The sequence below is a fragment of the Sceloporus occidentalis genome, unplaced genomic scaffold, assembly GCF_023333645.1.
Source record: "Sceloporus occidentalis isolate IW3139 unplaced genomic scaffold, rSceOcc1.0.p SCAF_3, whole genome shotgun sequence".
NCBI lineage: Eukaryota > Metazoa > Chordata > Lepidosauria > Squamata > Phrynosomatidae > Sceloporus > Sceloporus occidentalis.
The window spans coordinates 232,361,404-232,380,013 of record NW_028316983.1 but is presented as its reverse complement, the minus strand read 5'-3'; the positions used below and the strand labels follow the sequence as shown (position 1 = coordinate 232,380,013).

General features: G+C 38.7%; 1 protein-coding gene across 1 annotated transcript in view; it reads right to left on the bottom strand.

Moving 5' to 3' along the window:
* The window catches only part of COL14A1 (collagen type XIV alpha 1 chain), a 156,673-nt gene that overhangs the window by 17,612 nt on the left and 120,451 nt on the right, over positions 1 to 18,610 (bottom strand). The window contains exons 34-44 of the mRNA XM_089518391.1: positions 18,320 to 18,397; positions 18,092 to 18,178; positions 17,548 to 17,601; positions 16,721 to 16,816; positions 16,175 to 16,228; positions 15,414 to 15,467; positions 7,862 to 7,915; positions 6,959 to 7,030; positions 4,889 to 4,924; positions 4,450 to 4,516; positions 2,613 to 2,801 (exon numbers count right to left, since the gene is read on the bottom strand). Coding sequence (XP_089374517.1) covers positions 2,613 to 2,801; positions 4,450 to 4,516; positions 4,889 to 4,924; positions 6,959 to 7,030; positions 7,862 to 7,915; positions 15,414 to 15,467; positions 16,175 to 16,228; positions 16,721 to 16,816; positions 17,548 to 17,601; positions 18,092 to 18,178; positions 18,320 to 18,397 — 841 coding nt within the window. The remainder of the gene's footprint in view (positions 1 to 2,612; positions 2,802 to 4,449; positions 4,517 to 4,888; positions 4,925 to 6,958; positions 7,031 to 7,861; positions 7,916 to 15,413; positions 15,468 to 16,174; positions 16,229 to 16,720; positions 16,817 to 17,547; positions 17,602 to 18,091; positions 18,179 to 18,319; positions 18,398 to 18,610) is intronic.

The following is an 18,610-nucleotide window of genomic DNA, read 5'->3' as shown; positions in this document are numbered from 1 at the left end:
GATAAATGATTCCTTAACAAGGCCAGTCTCGGTCTCTTTCTCTCTCTCTCTCTCTCTCTCTCTCTCTCTCTCTGGTGTGTGATGCCGTGGTCCCAGTAGTGCACTGGCCTGGGACCAACTTGTGACATTTGGAAATATGATTATTTATGTTGGTGATAGCATTCTTACATATCAGTTCCAAATGAGCAACTGAGTCAGTTCTGCCAAAATGTTTCTTTGCTTTGACAACTGTTTCAGTGACAGAAAAAATTAATGTGAGAACTTTGATCCCATGCCCTTTTTTGTTATCATGAACTTTTGCTCCTCTACTGAATTCCTTGGCACTTTCTCTACTGGCTATATATAAGCCTACATAGTTGGCACTGCTTGTTTGGGAATTATTACTACAGTCCAAGATGTTATTTTGTCTTCTTTATTATACACATTTGCTTAATTCTTGTATAATGTTCTTCACACTCAAAAATATTTCCATACATTATACATAGAACTATACTTTCCATATTATTCCTCCTGTATCACACTTCTCTTTAGTCTACCCAGTTTAACTTTGAAATCAGTCCCTTTCTTGTTTCCAGTTCCACATTTCCCTCCATATGTCAACTACTTCTTTCTTATTCAATTGAACAGTGTTGCTCTTTGTTCAGCTTTGCCATAGAAACCAAAGGCTGACGTGCTCACTCTCCTAAATCTTGTCTCCTCTTACATTAAAATATTAAGAATTATGGCCATCTAGAATTGAGGTGGGGGATATCACTTGAGGTTTTCCTCATCAGAACCAAGGGCATAATGTTTATTGCCATGGCTACCAAGCAAGCCATTTGTCATGCTAAATGTCCAACTATACTTCACTTGCAAAAACAAAAATAAAGCACAAATTTGTACACTTAACCTGCACTTAAACTGGCTCTCACTGTAAGAAACTGGACTAGGTAGGATTGACTTTAGAGAAGCTATGCTGCCAGAAAGGTTAATGCATTTAGTTAATTATTAATAAGCTAAAAAAATCTAATTCAATTACATTTACTTTGGAAATTTAACTGTCATGTTTATGTTAAACCAACATATAAATTTGAATTAAATGCTTATACTAAGAAGCCTTATTAAAATAAAGCTGGAAAATGCCATTCATGATTTTAGTCTCACCCACCCACCCAACCCATCTCTGTTCTTGTCTTGTTTTGAGCTTGTGAGGGAACAAAGTAGATAACACAATTAAAAAAAAACACACCCATTTTTCATCCACTCCATTTTTTCCTGAAAATATTAACCAAGCCTTTAATATAATTTATCCCACTAGAAGTGCTCTTCAGTAAGTGGGCTGAATAGTGTGTCCTAAACATTGTAATTCACCAACCCACAGAGACTAATAAATAGCTGGAAGTAGTTTTGCAAAATTTCAGGAGAACTATGTTTTCAGTAAATAACCAGCTGGGGAATGCCCAAATTGCTGGCTCTTTCATTCAATTAATTAATAATTTGATAAACAAATTAACTGTGGATTTAGTTGCTTTTTCTGGTTTAAACCATCCCAATTTAATTGATAACTTAATTGATTTTAATTAGTTCCTATATGTCTAGGATTATGTGTTTGGTCTCTTTTTATTTTTAAGAGGATAAAAAATTTTATGCAAATACAATGCAAATCAATGGTACTAACTTAGAAATGAATTCATGCAGAGCTTGAAAGAAAGGTTACTTTGTTGGGCTAAAAAATCACAGAATGGCCACTGGGCATACTGGGTAAGTCTCATACTTTGGTTCTCCGGGTGTTATGGATTTCAGCTCCCAGAAGCTCTAGCTAGCTTGCCAACAGTCAAGAATTCTGGGATCTGAAGTCCAAAACACCTGGAGACCCAAAGTTTGGGAACCGCTGGGCCAGGAAATTGTAAATCTTCCCGTTCAAAAAATAACATTTACAAGCTCTGGTTCCATTGTGTCATTTCCAGGAAAGTGTGTCTGGTGATGCCACCTTTAACTTGTTTTCTTTCATTACGCTTAAACTGTTCATTAATGCTTCCATTTTCTCCAACTTTTCCTTTTCAGCTTCTGTACTACTTTTTCCTTCAGCTGTTTTATGGCATTTACCAAAATGGCCTGGAGACTCAGTCCAATGGAGAAATGTTAGAGGAGTTGCATATATTTAGTCTAGGTTAAGAGCTTATGTGATTACCATCTTCAACTATATGAAGGGCCATCACATGGATGATGCAGCCAATTTGTTTCAGAATTGTGTCCAGGAGAAATATGGGGCTATTAGACAGATAAGTGTGTGTGTGTGTGTGTGTGTGTGTGTGTGTGTGTGAGAGAGAGAGAGAGAGAGAGAGAGAGAGAGAGAGAGAAAGACAGACAGACAGAATGACTTGATGGATGGGGAGGGAGGGACGGAGGGAGGGAGGAAAAGTAGGGCCAGAACCAGTGAGTCCAATAGTAGTGGGAAAGAGGTGATGTATGTGTGATGAGAGTGAGTATGGATGAGGATAAGTGATTTACAGGAATTAAAAGTTAATTCATATCTGATCTACTGTCCTGCACCTGACATCAGACTTCAGGATACTGTATTTGGTAGTCTTTCAGGGAAGCTCCCACTTTATCCATCTTAATAGTTGGCTTACCTCTTTCTCCTGGTCTGCCAGGCTGACCAGGACTGCCTGGAAATCCAGGCCTTCCCTGAGATCCTTGTTCTCCCTGTGGTCCAGGTGATCCTTGCCGTCCTGGCTCACCAGGAGGTCCTGGGATTGATCGTGTTGAGACAGACTGGCTTGGAATCTGATTTAAGAGTGAGTTGTACCTGGCCAGATGACCTGGAAAACAGGGAAAAAAATCCATAATGCCAATAAATTGGTCCTGATGAAGCTTCATTTTGATAACTCTGTTAGGTGGGCCACAACAAACAGCTGGTGTGGTCTGTTCAGCTCAAAGAATCACTTGTTTCACAGTCTAGGAGCCCTGGTGGTGCAGTGGTTAAATGCCTATACTGCAGCCATTCGCTCAAAACCACAAGGTTGCAAGTTCAAGACCAGCAAAAGGGCCCAAGCTCGACTCAGGCTTGCATCCTTCCGAGGTTGCTAAAATGAGTACCCAGACTGTTGGGGGCAAATTAGCTTACTTGCTGTTCACCGCTATGACCTTTGGAATAGCGGTATATAAATAAAACAAATTATTATTATTATTATTACTACATTTCAGGTGAGCCTGTGTTATGCAGTGGTTTGAGCATAGGGCTAGGAATCGAGGAGACCAGAGTTCATAGCTCCACTTAGTCTTGGAAACCCACTGGGTAACCTTGGACAAGCCATACTTTCTCAGCCTCAGAGGGAGGCAATGACAACCCCGCTTGGAACAAATCTTGCCAAGAAATGTTACATCTTTTTTGCGTGTGTATGTGCCTTTGCCTGTCAACTTGTGCTGTTGCCCTAAATTTCATAGGGTTTTCCTAGGCAAGGAATACTCAGAGGTGGTTTTGCCATTTCCTTCATCTGAAATATACTGGTATTGATTGGTGATTTCCCATCCAAATACTAACCAGATATGACCCTGCTTAGGTTCCAATCAGACAAGATCTGATGCCTTTAGGACATTTAGGCTCATCACAAATTGGAAACAACTTGAAGGCACACAACAACTGCAACTACTACTGCTATTACTAACTGAGGCTGGCTACAGTGAGCATACAGCTCTCTTGCTACAACAGCTCCATTGGCTGCCAGTTTGTCTCTGGCCACAATTCAACGTTCTGGTTTTGGCCTATACAGCCCTATGTGGCTTCAGTCCAGACTATTTGAAAAACTGTATCTACCTGTTTGAGCCCACTAGGGTTTTAAGATCATTTGGAGAGGCCCTCCTCTCTGTCCCACCACTTTCTCAGGCTTGTTTGGTGGGAACAAGGGAGAGGACCTTCTCAGTGGCTGCTCCCAAATTTGGAACTCTCTTCCCAGAGAGGCCAGAATGGCCATATCCTTGCTGTCCTTCCAGTGGCAAGCTAAAGTATTTTTGTGACATCAGGACTTTACAGACAGTTAGGGTTGGGCTTTTAATGGTCTGTGGTGCTGGATTTTTTTAAGAGTCTGTATATAGTTTTACTTTTATTCTTTTAATATGTTGTATTATTTTAAACTGGTTTAATATGTATTGTTTTAAAGTGCTGTTATGTTTTAAATTGCATTTCATTTTTTAATGAATAATGTATTTTGAATACTATACCAGTTTAATTCCATTTTAATGCCCACTTTTGTATGTTTTTAATTGTATTGCTTTTTTAACTTATAAAACTGCTTTGTGTCCCAATTTTAGGGGGAAAGCAGGATATAAATAAATATACTACTGTACTATTGTTGCTGCTGCTGCTGCTGCTACTACTACACTACTACATTTCAGAAATGTACTAATACTAGTTACAGATGAAATCCACAGTGATTATCATAATGAAAGTACATCAGTTCTGGCACCCACCTTGGATAAGCTGTTCACACACCTGACGAGCTACTGCCCGGACCATTGCATGTGACTGAAGATCTCCCTGTATAAGAAGAGTATCATCATGAGACATTAACACCTTTCAGGCTAAGGTTCATCAGGGAGAGAATGCAAGTTAAACAGACTGTAAGAGCTCCTTGACCTGACTCCTGGAATATACTCCACAACACTTTTTGTTTTCATGACAAAATAATCCTATTAATGACAACTGTAAAGTAAGTCCCACTGTGTTTAACAGGACCTTGCCCAGATATGCATGTATAGAACGGAAGCCTAAGTGGTTTTAAAAGGAAACTTTCACATCATTACAGGTGGGTATTTTCACAAGTTGAAGGACCAGTGCTTAAAAAAATTAAGTAAATTTTATTCTCGCGTTGTTCCTATCTATTCAGTTCTATAATAAAAAGGCACTTACACGTTCACCCCTCTCGCCTTTTGCTCCAGGAGGTCCCTGTGTTGGTGGGGAGAGAAGAAATAAAGAACAAAATAAAACTAGCATATGTGACCTTTCACCTTCACCATGGACTATTTAATGTGATGACATGTAGATCAATGGTTATGTCAATGGGATCACAACATATTTCAAATGCAACAGCAAGCCTTATGGTATCTTTACAGTGAGAGGCAATGCATCCATGCAGAATGTTCAGTTTCCTTAATATTGACTCTCATCCAGAAGAGAAGGAGGAAACCTCTATGTATAAGAGAGATGGGAAAGGGTAATTTTCCAGCTGGTATCTTATATCAGACCTTGTGTACAGCAACGAAAGCCACTTTTTCAACTCTTTTGGTTGGAACAACATGTGGCTTGTTGGATGACAAGGGTTTTTTTTAGTTCTCAAACTATGGGAAGTAAAATAAAACCAAACATGGCAGTTTTATGAGCCTCTGTAGGTCAAAAGTAGATGTTATAATAGCAGAATTAGCAATCACATCTGGATTTTTTAAGCATTTAATTCTAGACGTTAGGGAGAGGGAATTTTCATCAGATTACTGTGGTTGGAGGAATTGGGTAAAACCTCTCCTCTCATATACTGAGCTTCCAATTAAAATGCAGGCTGGGCTTCTCCTAATAGTATTTTTTAAAAAAATATATAGTCAGCCCTCTGTATCCACTGATTTTTTTATCCGTGGATTCAAGCATCCATGGCTTGAAAATATTCAAAAAATATAAACATTCCAATAATATTTTTTTAATAAAAGGGACATCATTTTACAATGCCATTGTATTTAATGGGACATGAGTATTCACGAATGTTGGCTTCCATGGGCGAGGGCGTCCTGGAACCAAACCCCAGAGGATACTAAAGGCCCACTGTAAATGGTGTGCTATTTTTAAAAAAATCTAATTTGTTCCTGGAAATGCTAATAGGATGCATAACTCTACAGTTTATGGTTTGTTGTTGTTGTGTGTCTTCAAGTTGTTTCTGATTTCTGATGACCCTAAGGCAAGCCTATCATGGGGTTTCCTGCCAGGATTTATTCAGAGAAGGTTTGCCACTGCCGTCCTCTGAGGATGAGAGAATGTGGCTTGTCCAAGGTCTCCCAGTGGGTTTCCATGGCTGAGTGGGGATTCAAACCCTGGACTCCAGAACTGTAATCCTACACTCAAACCACTACATCATACTGGCTTCTTAAAAGAAAACCACAAAGCTAGCAGGTGGCCAATGGGTGAAAAAATAATGCTTATTTTCTTTTTTGATATGGTAAAGTCATTTTGGGGCTATTTTATCAGGTCTGTCTTACAGTTTGACTTTGTCCTTGTATGAGGTCACCTGCTATCTCCACATGGTAAGATTATAAATTACTACATCCTGAAAAACTGCTTTATAAAATTTTACAATTTTTATAACTGGCCCAAGCAGATGTTCTCCTTTTTAAAAATACCTCCTTTAGATTTCAGCAGAGGGGAAGAAGGGCAAAGATGTGGTGGAACAAAGGTTTAAAAAGGTGAAATATCCTTCTCTTCATATTTGTTAGCTTGCAGAATTCCCTAACTGTGGTGTGTCATTTCTCAACTCATAGTATAGGCTCTGAAAGAACATTTCCAGAGTCACAATAAGCAAAACGAGCAATCTCCACTTAAATCAGTGAGACTCTGAGACTTGTGTAAATAAGGTTAGCAGATCAAACTAAACATTACAATCACAAAATGCTAAATATGAAACAATGGAGAACCATTGATTAAAAATGCACAGAAAATCAAAATATGCAAATTGATTAAATGCATAATTTTAAATAAGGGTAGAATCATCACAAGCAAATTTTGTAAAAGCTACAACAAAAATTATTATATCAGCAAGCTTGAGACAATATTTATTAGCACAGAGACACAGTGATTATGTACAACGTAAGGGGATAACTTGCAACATCACTGACGAGGGACTTTGTATCATATGTGGGTAGCAGCTGAAAGACCTGTCATTTTGCTAATGAACAGAGATAGGCATGAGTGGTATATACTGTATGATGTTCTGTTACTTACAGGTGGTCCAGAATCACCTTGCGGCCCAATATTACCCGTAACTCCTGGCACACCAGGAGCACCAGGTATTCCCTGCATAGAAAAGCAAGAGAAACTCAAAACTCAAGAGTCAAAAAAGCCTGTACCAATTTTTTCCTGAAATTTAGTAATTGCCATTGCCTCAGAAGACACTAGTATGCTTGAAAATTTGCTCCAGTTCATCCCCAAACATTAAAATGTGTTGACTTTCTTTTTTATTAAATAAACAAACAAACCAATATTACTTTAAAGAGATCTGATACAAAAGCTCTTGTCCGTCTGGAATGCCACATGCTTCATCACTTCTGATGAGGTGATTATTTCACTATTCCACAGAACCGATATTTAAATCAATTTGTTGATTTCCTCATTATTAAAGTCAACAGGGAAATCATCCAAGACTTTGGGGAACAAGACAAATCCCTGCCTGGGGAACTAGAGTGAACTGCATTTTCTTTCTAAGCCTCTCATATGAGATGATCCCTTATCTGAGCCAAAAAGGCAGGTTCTGAAGCACACACTTTTTTTTCTGTACATAGTTGTACCATTTTTCTGACACCATTACGGACAGCACACCCAACAAGTGCTGAGATAATCCTTAATGAACTCCTAAATCTAATATCCTCTTTAGAAGGTGGTGATCTGTAATCTGGATTTTAATTTGGACAGGAGTCAAAATATCCAGTGCACTAGGAACACTGCAATTTCAAAGCAGTTTATTTGTGAGGGCTTCCTCATATCATCAATACACCAAATGATCACACATTCTCTCTTTTAGCTGACTGCACATAGTTGCATAGCCATGAGATACTGTTGACTTCTATTGACTTCTTTTGGTGCTTCTAACTTCTACTGTCTAGACTTGAAAGGGAATTTAATACTTACCACAGGTCCTGGGGCTCCTTGTGGCCCAGTGGGACCATCTTTGCCTGGCAGACCCTAGATAAGAGTCAGATACATGAATTAGTATACAGGCTGATTATCCCTTATCCAAAATGTTTGAGTCAAGAAGTGTTTTGGATTTTGGGTTGTTGTCATTGTTGTCTGGATTTTGGAACATTTGTATATACATATTGAGATATCTTGAAGATGGTACCCAAGTGTAAATATGAAATTCATTTCTTTTTCATACACACCTTATATACACAGCCTGAAGGTAATTTTATACATTAAATTTTTTTAATGATTTTGTTCATGAAACAAAGTCTGTGTACACTGAACCATGAGAAAGCAAAGGTGTCACTATCTCAGTTACCTATGTGGACAATGTCAGATTTTGGAGTAGTTTGGATTTTGAATTTCCAGATAAAGGATAATCAACCTGTATTATTAAGAGCAGCCCGTATTCCCGCTGGCTGTAATAACATGGTTAACTACACAAAATAGCCATAAACCCAAACCGCACAACACTCCTACAGGTACAGAAAGCATCAAGTAAACACAAAATGGTCTGTTCCAAGAAAGATCAATGAAAGCTTCACATGCACTATGAGAATGCAGATGTACACACACACACACACACACACATACACTTGTGATGCTAAAATATACAGATGCCGATATTCAGAGCCTGATGTACACATGAAGTCCAAGCATGGTCACCAGAACCATTAAATGTGGATGAATTCCTTTATATCAAAATATTTGATGGCACTCAAGGAGTTCTGTGTAGTGGCAATCTACAGTACAGTGGATCCTTGTTATACGCTGGGGTTTGGTTCCAAGATCCCCCGTGTATAACAAAATCCGTGTATGCTCAAGTCCCATTAAGTATAATGACATAGCAAAATGGTGTCCCTAATAAAAAATGGAACATCAAGGTAAATTTATACTTTTTTGGAACATTTTCAATCCATGTATGCTTAAATCCGTGTATAAGAAGGGCCGACTGTATTCTAGTCTTTAGAGTTTCCACACATTTGTATTTATGTCAATACACTTTATCAATACCCTATAAGAAATATCAGTACAGTCAGCACTCCACATTGCTGTGGGGCACAGGACCCCCACAAAAGTGGGAAAATGGCAAATAACTCTACCCCCCCCCCAATAATATTTATGTCATTGCTGTTGTGTGCCTTCAAGCTGTTTCCAACTTATGGTGACCCCAAGGGGAAACTATCATGGGATTTTCTTGGCAAGTTTCTTCAGAAGGGATTTGACTTTGCTGCCCTATGCCATTTTTAATAGGTACCAGCAAGCCTAGTTTGCAGTCTCTAAGTCTTACAAGGCTTTCCATCCCTATTGAAAATGGTACAGGGCAGCAACAGAGGTGGCAACAAATAATCCATGAATAATCAAATCCACAAAAGTCAAACCCACAAATGTGAAGGGCTGCCTCTATTATCCTTACATTGCTGATGGAGAGGGGAGTACTGAGTTGGACAACATTTAGTACAGCTACCTCATGAAATTGTGCCCCATACCAACTGTCCCAATTGGGCAAGGATAGTTCTAGTTAATCCTTTGTCATCTTCTTCAGCTACTTTTAAAACATCCCAGTTTCTCTTTCCCCTTCTCCTTTCATTCTAGTTCACTTCAATTAGTAGAAACTAAGATCAATGTGTAAGAGTAGTTCACACTCAGGTAGCAGGGGAGGAAGGAGAGGAGTGGGCTGAGTCTTCCTCTTTGCAGTAGATTCAGGGGAAAGCAAACTGCTTCAGTCTCTCTTAGCTTGTCTGTTCTTCCCTATTAATATCTTCTGCCATCTTGACCACCTTCTGATGTTGCTTGGCTATATGTGTCCTAATTTTCATCTGTGAAATATTGGAGGCTATGTGAAATCAGTTAGATACCTCCTTCCCCCATGGCTAAACCTGAAAGGAGGCTGTTCATTCTCTCTTTAAAAAAACAACAACCAAAAAACCTCTGTGTAACAACTGAGCAACACTATCAGGAGCTGTTGACTTTTCCTACTGCTTGCCAAATGGGAAATGAGAAAAGAACACCCAGCAATACGATTCATTTTACTTCATTTTCACCAGGTGACTGGGAGAGTTAGAGCATGATCTGTTCTAGAGCCATTACAGGAACTGGGGATCAGGTTGTTTTTTGTGGGTTTTTCGGGCTATGTGGCCAGGTTTGGGAAGAGTTTATTCCTGACATTTCACCAGCATCTGTGGCTAGCATCTTCAGAGAATGCTTGCTTGGAAATGAGTGGGGTATATATAGTGTGTGACCCTTGGTTGAGAGGAAGTGATTTTTATATTAATATGTGTGTTGTCTGTTCCTCAATGGCGAGGCCTCAGGGTATCCATTTAATTAGTCATCCATAGTCTGCTGGGAAACCCTTCTGACCCTCGGTGGTTTTCATTGGCTCTTTCAACCAAGGGTCACACAGTATATATATCTCACTCACTTTCATGCCAGCATTCTCTAAAGATGTCAGCCACAGATGCTGGCGAAATGTCAAGAATAAACACTTCCAGAACACAGCCACATAGCCCAACCCCCCCCCCCCCAAGACTATGGATGCCGGCTGTGAAAGCCTTCAACTTCACAATGAATCAGGTTGTCATTCTACCCTTTCAATGGCCACCTACAGTTCACAGGACTGAAGTGAATAACCTTCTCTCTCAGACCCTATTAAAAAATGAAAGCAAAAAGAAATACCTCCACATAAGTTTGTTTTGATATTGTTTTCCAATTATGCCACATAATTTGTTTCCATGTGTCACTAACTCGCCTATTTAGCAGCTATAGAATATCTCTGGGCAAACTCTCTAGGTATGTTTACTTTGGCAGTGCTACTGTAGCTCTTGGCCATTTACAAATTTCCTCCTACTGTATTTTGTTAGGTGCGAAAATAGTCTTTTATAAATGAAGTCAAACAGGATTCTGTTTAAGAAGTCATTCAGTAGGAAACCCTCTTCCTGCTCACTCCCCAATAAATGCCACAGTTTACAACTTGTTAGTAGGTTTTGTTTCTCAGGTTATCAAATGTAAGCTATGCTTCTCAAACTAATTCTATAAAGTAGAATGCAAAAAAGGATTAGAAATGTAGTTGCACAGGATGCTAGCACCACTCTTCTGTCTCTGTGACCATGTGATGAATAAGGGCCTTTTCTTGTGTTTTAGAAAGAAGGAAATTATTAAGGTAAATCTGGGCCATTTACCTTATTATTAAGGAAATTTTAGGCATTCACCTTAGTGCTATACTAAGAAGTAGCCCCAAGCTGACTGGAATAGCCTTACATCCTACTCTGGTTGAATGATCACGAGCACATCAGCTTTATGTGAAGGAATAGCTGCCCTTGTATTCCAAGTAACTAGAAAGCTGAGACCAGTAACTGGCAATAATCAGAAAAATAGAAATTTTCAAGATGGCAAGAGTGTTTGCTTGGGTGGCAAGAAATTTGCTGGAGAGGATAAGATGTTTAACTCTTCCCCACCCTCTTCTTTTACTGGGACATTTTGCTCCTCTTTGACTTCTTTCTACCCTCAGACTCATGCTGATAAAATGACACAAAACATATTGAAAGGGAAAGGTTAAACAGCTTGGACCTCCAGCTGTAGTTTCTTCTTTGCAAATACCTGCCTGCCTTCATTCCACATTTCTATTCGGTGAAAGGCACAGAATTGGGAAACCTCTGTTTGGCATATAGCTCTGTCGAGAATGAGTAGCCAGCTCATTTACTGCTGGAGTCCTTGTGAAGCAATATGGACAATATGCTAAGAAATCATAAGATATGTGTTGCCTTACAGATATCATAAGTTGGAAATTACTTGAAAGCACATGCCAACGACAAAGAAATTAATATTATGAGCCCATAATTTATGCCTTCCTCTTTTAATAATCCTGTTCTTTGTATATACTTGCTCTGTTGCCCCTGCAGGGCTGTGTTACATTTTTGTGCCAATTCTGAAGTATCCTACCTTGGGCATTAGGCAAAATGGATTGAGGTCATCACTCCTTCATAAAGGAAGAGGACCTCTTAAGGGGTCTTGGGGGGTGCCCATGGGCCAGGCTACCTAAGGGGCTGAAAACATTACAATGCCTCTGGCTGTATGGGAAGGAGTCATCAAAACAGTGTAAGGGATAAATGACAATTTCATTTCTGTTTTTTTTTTTTTTTTTTTTTTTTTACCAACATTCACAAATTTCTTAATTCTCAACATGGAAAGAGCTTGAGAGTTGGTTAAAAAAAGTGAATGTGGATGTAATAATATGTTTCCAGTTACAGGCCTTTGAATACTTAACTTTGAAAAATTTGGTTTTAAATCCCTGTGCATTCAAACATGTTTGCGTGGAACTATACTGTTTCCATAGAGAATTCTATGGACTTTCAATGAATGGCCAAACAAAAAGGTACTGTCTTTGCTAATGGCAACTGGCTGCACCTATAAACCACATTCAAAAGTATCTTGTCAAGTTTCTTGTTATTATTTGGCTTCAGTTTATGATGACCATGACATACAATTAAACTAAACCAACCAAACTCACTTCTCCTCTATACTTTTTTAAACTCCTTTAGCTTAAAAACAAATGATGGTAGTGCTATGGAGAGCCAGCATTGTGTAGCAGTTTGCATGTTGGACTAGGTCTCCAGGACAGCAGGGGTTAAATCCCTGTTCAGTTATGGAAGTCCACTGGGTGATCTTGGGCATGTCACACACTCTCATCCTCAGAGGAAGGCTATGTCAAACCCCTACTGAACAAACCTGGCAAGAAAACCACATAATAGATTTGCCTTGTGTTCACCATAAGTTGGGAAAGACATGAATGCAGACAACAACAAAGTGCTGGGTAGTTCCACAATTTATTGTTTCAGTGCTTTCAGTGTTTTCCTAAATCCAGACCTTATGCTACAGCCTATCAACAGTCCTCACTATGGCTTGTGTTTATGTAGAATGTCTGTGGCATCTATTGAAACACTTAAATACAGGCTTAGAAACTTGCTGTGTGCTATTCTTTGAGCAAACCACAGAAATGCTTGATTGAAAAAAGCTAATCTGGTGTAATTGCAGCCAAGTCATTCTTGGACTGATTCTGCTGCCCAAAACACACACCCTTCACAGCAAGGGCATTGTTTGAAGAACTGACAGACTACGCACACCCTGCTCAAATCAACTGAACATAGCATGACTTGCTACATGTGTGTGCCCATGTGTGCATGTGTACACAAGAAGGGGATTATGCAAAAAGAGATTTAAGGACTATATCTGCAGTACCACCTTCCTAATCAGTAACAGATGCTGAATCTATTTAGTCTTCAATGTTTAAAGTTTAACCCCAGGGCAAATTCAGTGGGGCATATATGGAGAAAGAGGTATGAGTACTGCAGCCTTACTGAATCTTAAATCTCTTGCTCTGAATTGCTTTTGAGACTGCTGCTCTCGTGGCATTTCTCCTACTCTGGTGTAGGAAAACTGAAATGTCAAAATATATGCAGTATATGTATAAAAATCAAGGGAATTTTCACATGGTTTTTCCATAGTGGAAAACTTCTGAATATGTCCCTAGACTGGGAATCCCAGCTGTGCTAGCCTGAAGCCATCATGATTAACTTCTCCCTAGATGTATCAACGGGAGTCCATAGTCCCCAAAATAAAGACCTGAAAAGTAAAAGATCTAGTTGAGCCAGCTTCCTGTCTTTCACTTCCCTCTGGCCACTTAGGATCCTCTATTTCATTCATTCCATCACACCAGTTAGTCACCAAGATAGTCAACATACAAAAGAAAATAAGAGCAATAGCAGCAACTGTATGCAAAGGGATCTTGTAGCATCTTTGAGATTAACTGTGCGAAGGACATTGTAGCATAAGCTTTTGAAGATTTAGGTCCAGAACACACTGCAGAAATAATACAGTTTGAGTCTACTTCAACTGCCTTGGCTCAGTGCTATAGAATTCTGGGAACTGTAGTGTTGTCAGACACTTCACCTTCTCTATTGGAGCACTCTGGTGCCACGATAAACTACAATTCCCAGAATTCCCTAGAACTGAGCCAGGGCAGTTTAAGTGGTCTCCAACTGGTTTATTTCTGCAATGTGTTTTGGATCTTAGTCTCTGTTTCTTCACATGCAAGTACCAGTAAGAGTGCTGAGATAGCTGCCCAATTTTGGGATAGGCCAGTTTCAATGAGACAACTACATTAGTCTTTCTCAGCAAAGAGGTAAAGTGTGGGAAGAGGAGGGATGCATCTCATGAAGTGGGCTGGAATTCACAAAAGCTGATGCTGAAATGTATCAGTCTCAGAGGTGCTGCTAGATTATCCCCTTTCTTATAGGACAAAGCTCCATTAAACCAAACTTGCCTATTCATTTACAAACTTCACAAAGTTTTTATTTCTGATATTATTTCACTTCTATTTATTTAGTTTTTAACCCACCTAAAAACATTAATAACTTTTTAAAAACTTTACTATGTCTGTAGAGAAGAGGGGCATATAGATGAGGACAGGAATAGATGCCAGAGTGGTGTTGGCCCTAATGTACTGTTTACATCCCTAACTCTGGTGGGTTTGGGAATTATAATCCAAAAAAGTAACTTGTTAAAGCTCTGATTGGGATAGCTCCTTTATCCCTATGCTTCATATTTCACACCATGAAAAGTGGCTGTTCTGCAAATATCAAGTGGTGGATGGCCCCACAAGATAACTGTTGGTGGTTTTCATATCAGTTGGGTGGTGAATGTGTTCTGAGTTTTGTTCTGAGATGCTGAACCTAGTCAGAAGGTAGACTTCAGAACCCTGGATAGCTCCTTTAGAATCCAATCTGAAACCTGAAGCAAATTCATTGTCTCACTGACACTGAAGCCAGAATCTCCATAGAGAGTGTCTTCTGCTGTTCCAGAGACTAATACCAAACCAATGGATTGAAACCGCCAGAAAGGATATTCCACATATACATTAGGAAGGATGTTTGGACTGTAAGAGCTGCATGACAGCAGAACAGACTGCCTCAGAGGGAGATGCCCTCTTCAACTTTGTGGAGGTCTTTAAAGAGAGGTTGGATGGCCATCTCTCAGGAATGCTTTAGTTGTCTTGTTGTTTAGTGCTTTTAATGTTTAGTTGTTGGTTATTTCTGTGCGGATAAGCTAATCCTTGAAGGTTCTTCCAAATCTATGATTCTGTGGCCCCATATAGAATAACAACTTACTCATTTTACTACTCTCAATCTCAAATTAGCCCCTCAAAAAAGATATTTTGATGAATTTAGGATTCAAATGGCTTTCTTGCAGTTTCCCTTGGGAAGACATGAGCAAACATGGAAACTATGGGTGGCTGGTCCAGCAAGTAAATCCAAAAATCACCCATTGTATCAGTCTTCATTCAGAAGAAACTGATGTCATACACAGAAAACAGGTTCAGATTATATAGTGAGATTATACAGTTAACAGTACAGAGAGGGTCCAGCAAAAAGTGCACAATAATGGAAATGTTGACCAAAAGGAAGGTGGAGTATCAAGCCAATCATTATTAACCATTTCATCTTACCCTTTGGCCTTGATTTCCATCTCGTCCTGGAGATCCAGATCCACCAGGGACACCCTGCATAAAAACAAATGTTATAACATATTGTATATCATTAGTAAGTACCATGATGTCATTATTAAATAAGTTCCCATCAATATTTTCAGTACAATGAAGAAATATAAATACATAGTGATTAAGGACACATAGCACCTGCTTGCAATACTAACAAAACAGGCAACCTGTGTAAATCTATGTATAGTACAAGTCTGAGGAACAATTATGTGTCCAAATTTTTCCACCTTTCTCCCAATAATGTTATTCAAGGCAGCTAACAACATTTTAAACAACACAGGTTAAAAAACACTACAAAAATTAGAGCTATCGTAGCTGAATCCCCCAGTTGATACCATTGTGGAATTAGGATTCAAAATAAAAAGATCTGTCAGGTTGAAAAGTCCAACAGAACAACATATATTTACTTACACAGACACAGACACACACATTCTATTCCAGCTGATATAAACCAGTAGGGTTTAGGATGAAACGGGAAATCTGTCATTTCACTCCTTCCTGATCACTGTGAGAACTGACTTACAATTGCTACAATTAAACAATTAATAGTGTCATTTTGAATTATTTATTCTCTTTCAACTTGATTTTTCGTCTGCTTGAACTTAAATTATATTTGAACGACCGTTGGAAATTTCATTTTAAAATATGAAATATGGGAATGTCATATTTAAATGTACTTATAGAATGTGCTGGATCACTACAGTAGTTACCTGTAAGCCAGGACGGCCAACTTCTCCTTTTTCGCCCTTTTCACCAGTTGCTCCCTGATTGCAAATGACCACAGAGTTAAATATATTAGACAGTGGTGTACAATGTGCTTAATTCTCTCAGTGAAATCAGTGAAAATATTAATTAATGTTAGGTTTAATTTAGATTAATTTAGTTCAGGATCACAACAGTTGATTGAAACATAAATAAAAAAACAATTAAAAATCAAAATTTTAAATTAATAATTTTTATGTATTGTTTTATTGGTTATATATATTCTTTTAACTTATATTACTGTATGTGTTCAATATGTTGTTCCGCACCTCAGTCCACAGGGAGAGGTGAGTAAGAACGTACAACAATAACACTAGATCTAAGAAAAAAAAAGATTTTTTAAAAAACTTTAACACGTATTAAAATTCTGACACAGTTGTAATTATGATTAGATTTTTTAAAAAAAATAACATACTCCCAAACTCTGTTGATAGTCCAAACTAGAGCAGACCCACTGAATCAACACAAAACAACAATAAATAAATAAATAATACCGGAGGTCCTTGAATTGAGTGTCCACTTGGTCCCTGTGGTCCAGGTGGTCCTTGAGGACCAGGAACTCCAATTTCACCACGCGGGCCATCTGGTCCCTAGAACCAAAATGATCATCATGTAGTAAACAAATAGCTGCTTATGATGACCTAATATCAACAGATCCAAGCCGCATGAGGTAGCAAATGATGGCATGAAGGCAGTGCAGTGTACATAAAAAATCTTCTTTGCACATGCCTAATTCCAAACACAAATGGCAAGGATGAATTATGAATAAAATATGTGTGAATTCACTCCCAAATGCAATTATGCCCCAGTAAAATGACACTAGAAATTCTACCCTGCTAGAGACACCTGTACAGCTCTTACTAACTCTCCCTTTCACTTCCATAACAAAAAGATTCAAAAAATTTTCTACAGGTCATATCTACTAATTGACAAAAAGCAACTCAATCAATAGTAAGTACAAGTCAAATACCAAGAAGTCAAAGGGGAAATTGCTATGGACCAGGATTGTACCTACAGTCGACCCTCCACATTTGCGACTTTAACTTTTGCGAATTTGCTTATTTGCAGATTTGAGTAATAGGTTCTCTCTAAAAATCTCCAGGTTCTCCAGCATGACTCTGGCCAGATTTTGCCAGATGTTATGTTGGATGACCTGGGGATTCTTAGAAAGGTGTTCTCTCACGTAAAAAATAAAAATATTTTTTTATTTGCCGTTTTTGTACTTTCATGGGGGTCCCCTGCCCCTAACTCCAGCAAATGTGGAGGGCCCACTGTATTTATATGTAATATTTATAAATGAAGCAACAGCATGACAATTTACCTTTGGACCATGCTCACCACGGTTACCCTTTGGACCTCGGAGACCCGGACCACCCTGAAAAGCACATTTAGTATTAGAACAAATAAATGGGATTTGCAGCATAATTCTGTAAAGTATTTTCAACTTCTGATGGAGTACTCTGAATTCATTATTTTAGCCAGTCTGCCAGCCACATCTTTTCATTCTAACCACTACCATCCCAATCTTGTCATCTCTTCCAGTTGATGTTCAACAAGATGTACTTCACTGGAGGTAGACAACTTCCCTCAGCTCAAGTGACTGGCCCATATGCACACACAAACGCATGCATGCACCATACATACCAGACTGTGGTCTGGAACGACCTTAATGCTCTAGTGCAGTGGTTATGGCAGTAGATCTTTTCATAACAACAATGGCATCAGGAGGGAACATATGTACTGTCCACCTCTTGTTCACATAATATAAAAAAGCTTTTATGTTTCATTCTAGTAAGACTGAATGATGGTAAAACTGGCAATTCAGGAGTGCATAAAGTGGGATCAAAACACATGTAAAATCTTACTGGTAGTCCAGGTGGTCCCTGAGGTCCCTTGCTGACTTCGGAACATGAACAAGCATGAGGAAGGGCTGGGCAGCTTTCTTCATCCCTCTAGTGAGGAAAAATAATAACCCATATTATTGATGTATTGGTATATTACAAGTTAGTCAAATCTGGATGCTATTTTAACATTCCAAATGTAATTAAATTTTAATTACAGGTTATCAAAGCTTTTTTGAAAAGAGCTCTTACCAAAGCCGGAAGTTCACAGCATTTATCCCTATTGGCCCATGATGTGGTACAAACAATATCAAACATCTGCAACTGGAACTAAAAACAGAAATATAAAGGAAAATGAAGTTACTACTCAGAAAATCAGGAAAGGAGGGTAACCTCACAAGATAAAAGAATCACCTCCTGTTTTCTTAATGCTGCAGGTTGTCTTGAAGGAATAATCTTACAGTCATACTCTGGTTTTGAGGAAAGAGAGTAAATTGGGATGGAAGGACTCCTTAAGAAGTCAGCTAAATGATCAGTGACCAA